The 3,624-nt window shown below is 40.3% G+C and overlaps 1 protein-coding gene across 1 annotated transcript in view; it reads left to right on the forward strand.

Annotated features, from left to right (window-relative positions):
* LOC101854926 overlaps positions 1 to 3,484 on the forward strand; it is a gene marked incomplete at its 3' end in the record, with an annotated part of 4,963 nt that extends 1,479 nt beyond the window's left edge. The window contains 3 exon segments of the mRNA XM_035973820.1: positions 113 to 313; positions 1,432 to 1,706; positions 3,200 to 3,484. Coding sequence (XP_035829713.1) covers positions 113 to 313; positions 1,432 to 1,706; positions 3,200 to 3,484 — 761 coding nt within the window.
* Between the last annotated feature and the right edge of the window lie 140 nt (positions 3,485 to 3,624).

A 3,624-nucleotide genomic window follows, 5' to 3' on the forward strand; every position in this document is an offset into this window, starting at 1 on the left:
GTGTGTGCGTGTGTGTGTGTGTGTGTGTGTGTGTGTGTGTGTCTATAATATAATATGTAATATATATTTGTATGTCTTATAAATATATCAGATATAATTCCAGTCTACCCCCGATCGTCAACAACGGTCCCTCCAGACCCTCAGTGTACACGCAGCTATCGTGGTGTCCCGGTGTGTACTTTCGACAAAAGCATCTGTACTTGGAGGCCTCTCACCGCGGACAACACTAAAGTGTCCTGGGTTCTAGGAGGGGGCGCGGCTGGTGCAGGACCCATAGCTCGCGACTGGCAGCCTCCCGGCAAGACCAAAATAGGTGAGGATGTCTCCATTTCCTCAAAATGAATGTCATATTTGTCGAAAGACTCCCGTTATTGTTTTGTTTTAATCTCCCAATCCTATTTAATTCTGACATTATCACAACGTTCTCTAGCATATTTCAGCTGAAAGCCAATTTTATCTGCAAATTCTAATAATAGGGTGGTCTTCAGCAGCTTGTCTATCGTCTTGTTCAGCTTCCCTTGGGAAACTACAAGGGTTTTTTAAATATCTTGTTTCCTTTTATTGTGTTCTCTGAAGGATGTCTGATCAGTTTCTGTGCGGGCACGTGTAGATTACTGCAATACCCAAAAGCGTTTGTGCTGTGGTAGTTCAAGAAGTTGTGCGATGTCCTTAGGAGGAAATTAATGATAACCTGTCCAAGCTGCTTGCCATAATTCTTCAATGCGTCGCCGTGGCCTCATGTATTTGTTGTTATTTTTGTTGGTGGGTTTGTTTATTTGTTTGGTTTGTTTGGTTGAGGGGGGTTTTTTGTTGTTTTTTGTTTGTTCGTTGTTGTGTTTTTGGTTATTGGTTGTTGTTGTTTTTTGTGCGTGTGTTTTTGTTTTTGTTTTTGTTTTTTGTTTTTGTTGTTGTTGGGTTGTTGTTGTTGTTTGTTTGGGTTTTTTTTGGGGGGGGGGGTATTCTTCGTACCTGACTCTTGTGTTGGCTGTTCCTCCAGTGCTCCAAGCTTTGCCAATCAGTCTTCGTCTCATTTCCACATAAAACACTGTAGGTGCCCCTGGGACACTGCACGGCCATAAGAAATAGTGAAAGCTATTTCTGCTCTTGTAGCTTTCAGAATTGACGACGCTTTAGAATAAAATGGGCCTTTCTTCATAAGTTAATTTCCTGATGGTTCTGCTGCGTACACCCAGCCCTTACTTCTGCTCTGCAATGTGTGAGGGGCTGCTGTAATGTCCGTCTGGATTAAGAATACAGGTATCTGCTCCTTTTTTCTCATTAACATTTGCAGCAGTTCTATCTGTGGGAAAAAAGCTTTAAAAAATACATCGTTCAAACAGCACATTGAGAACCGTGATTTATGTGTTGCAAAGTTCTCTCCTGTCGAGTTGATAATATTAGGACTAATCATCCTATATTGTTATTCTTCAGGATCTTACGTGTACCTGAAGACGGAAACACAAGGCGCCCCAGTTGGTTCAAAAGCTTCACTGACAGGTAGCTTAGCTTTCGGCATACAAGCTGTTTGTATTGAGTTCCACTACGCTACCACAGGCAGTGAGAAGCAATTCCTTAACGTGTACAACTCGCCACGAGTGAAAGGTGCAGGAAAAGACGTTTTGCTTCTCTCGATGTCAGATCTGAGCACTAACGGCGTTTGGCAAACAGCTCGCCTCTCATCACAGTGTGTGCTCCAGGATTCTAATGTGAGTATCCTTTCACGTTTGTGACTTGTCGTTTAATGTCGTCTTGTAGCGGATAATCTTTGCTATTACTGTTGTGTCATGGTTTCCATAACAAATCTACCCCCAGAACTCATTCTCCCGGAGTTTTTCGTATCTAGTTTAGTAGTTTGGCGCAAACTGGACTGAGAAAGAAATATTAAATTTTTGAGCAAACTTGACTCGGGTTGCAAACAACAGAAGATGAAAAGCCCCAGTTTAATATTCTTCTACTTTCGCAAAAAATTTCCATCGTAACAGATTTGATCATCAGCTTTGATTTTGAACGAAGGTGATTGAGAGGGTGAAGAAAGTAAAAGGCGGTATATTATATAAAAATGTGTAAATGTGAAATCTTGTTACAGTGATGTGTTCGCTTTTTACATTAATTCAAAATTCATAAAAGACGCAAGTAGATTATTGCTAAGGCTTGCCAAACAGTCAAGGGCTGGGGGGGCATAATAACATAATATTTTTTCTTAAAGTCTGGCCTTCCATCAACAACTCAGCACGAAATAGAGCGCAATATAAAGCAAAGTAATAATTTTGAGAAGAAGAAAAATCCATCCTTATGCCAGAGGATATATGGTGAAATAGTGACAACCCACCTGCAGAGGTAGAGTTGCGCACCTTTCAGAAGACTTTTTTTTAGCAGACATTCTATCCACAGTCACTCTTGGAAAACTTGAGGAAGAGTTGATTTTATACAGGAAACGTATAAAAAATATCACAAGAACTTACAAAGCCAACCAAGAACCCTAATAATTATTTCCACACGTTTGTTGCTCACGAACTATCTTTTCCTGTATAGAGATTATTATATTGTCATTGCTGAAGAAAACGCTACAGAGATTAGCAATAGATATACATATATTTTACTCGTACGATATTACCTGAAAATGAACAGTTTTAGCCAAATACAGCTTAGTACATTGTGTTAGTGGTACAGGAAACAGTCATTACTTGGCACTACTTGGGTTCCAAATTTGTTTACTGAGTGTCATTGTAGTTGTCAAAGGGTCATTCTATCACAGGAGTGTCAATTTCAACTTGGTTGGAGTTTAAACGATATGGTCACTTTAGGTCGGTAAGTCAGTAATCCCAAATTGAACTGTAGAACAGGGTTGAAAAAAAGGTTATAATGCAACTTACAACATGGTAGGTATAACGAACTTACAACACCTGAATCTACAACACCTCCAAAACGAACTCCGTCAAAGTGATCTTTCCTTGAAAGTTTTTGATTGAATGATCCGAATACCATTCTTTTTCAAGACTTCACAAAGTCACATCGAGGCCGCATACGCGGTTAGATTGCATCAGGTATTAATTATAACATAACTGAGTGTTTACATCGTACACAAACACGTTTACCAAGCGGTTTTTCTTCTTTTTTTCCCCTCTTTTTTTTCCCCGTATTATTACTCGTATGTCGATGTAATGAACTAATATTTACTGTCCTTTGCTTCTGTCTGCAGATTGTCTTCGAGACCGTGGTGACAGGAAATTCAAGTACAATAGCTCTGGACTATATGAACATTCGGCGATCCAATAAAGTCTGTTCGAGCGAGCTAACAACAACATCAAAACAGACAACAACACATGAAACAACCATCACAACGACACCAGCACCAGAACCTATAACAACACCTGAACCTTCCACACCTGAGCCTACATCACCTGAGCCTACAACACCTGAATCCAAGAGACCCGAACCTACAACACCTGAACCTACAACACCTGAACCTACAACACCTGAACCTACATCTGAACTTACAACACCTGAACCTACAACACCTGAACCTACAACACCTGAACTTACATCTGAACCTAGAACACCTAAACTTACAACACCTAAACCTACAACACCTGAACCTACAACACCTGAACCTACAACACCTGA

This window comes from Aplysia californica, unplaced genomic scaffold, assembly GCF_000002075.1.
Source record: "Aplysia californica isolate F4 #8 unplaced genomic scaffold, AplCal3.0 scaffold00032, whole genome shotgun sequence".
Classification (NCBI taxonomy): Eukaryota; Metazoa; Mollusca; class Gastropoda; order Aplysiida; family Aplysiidae; genus Aplysia; species Aplysia californica.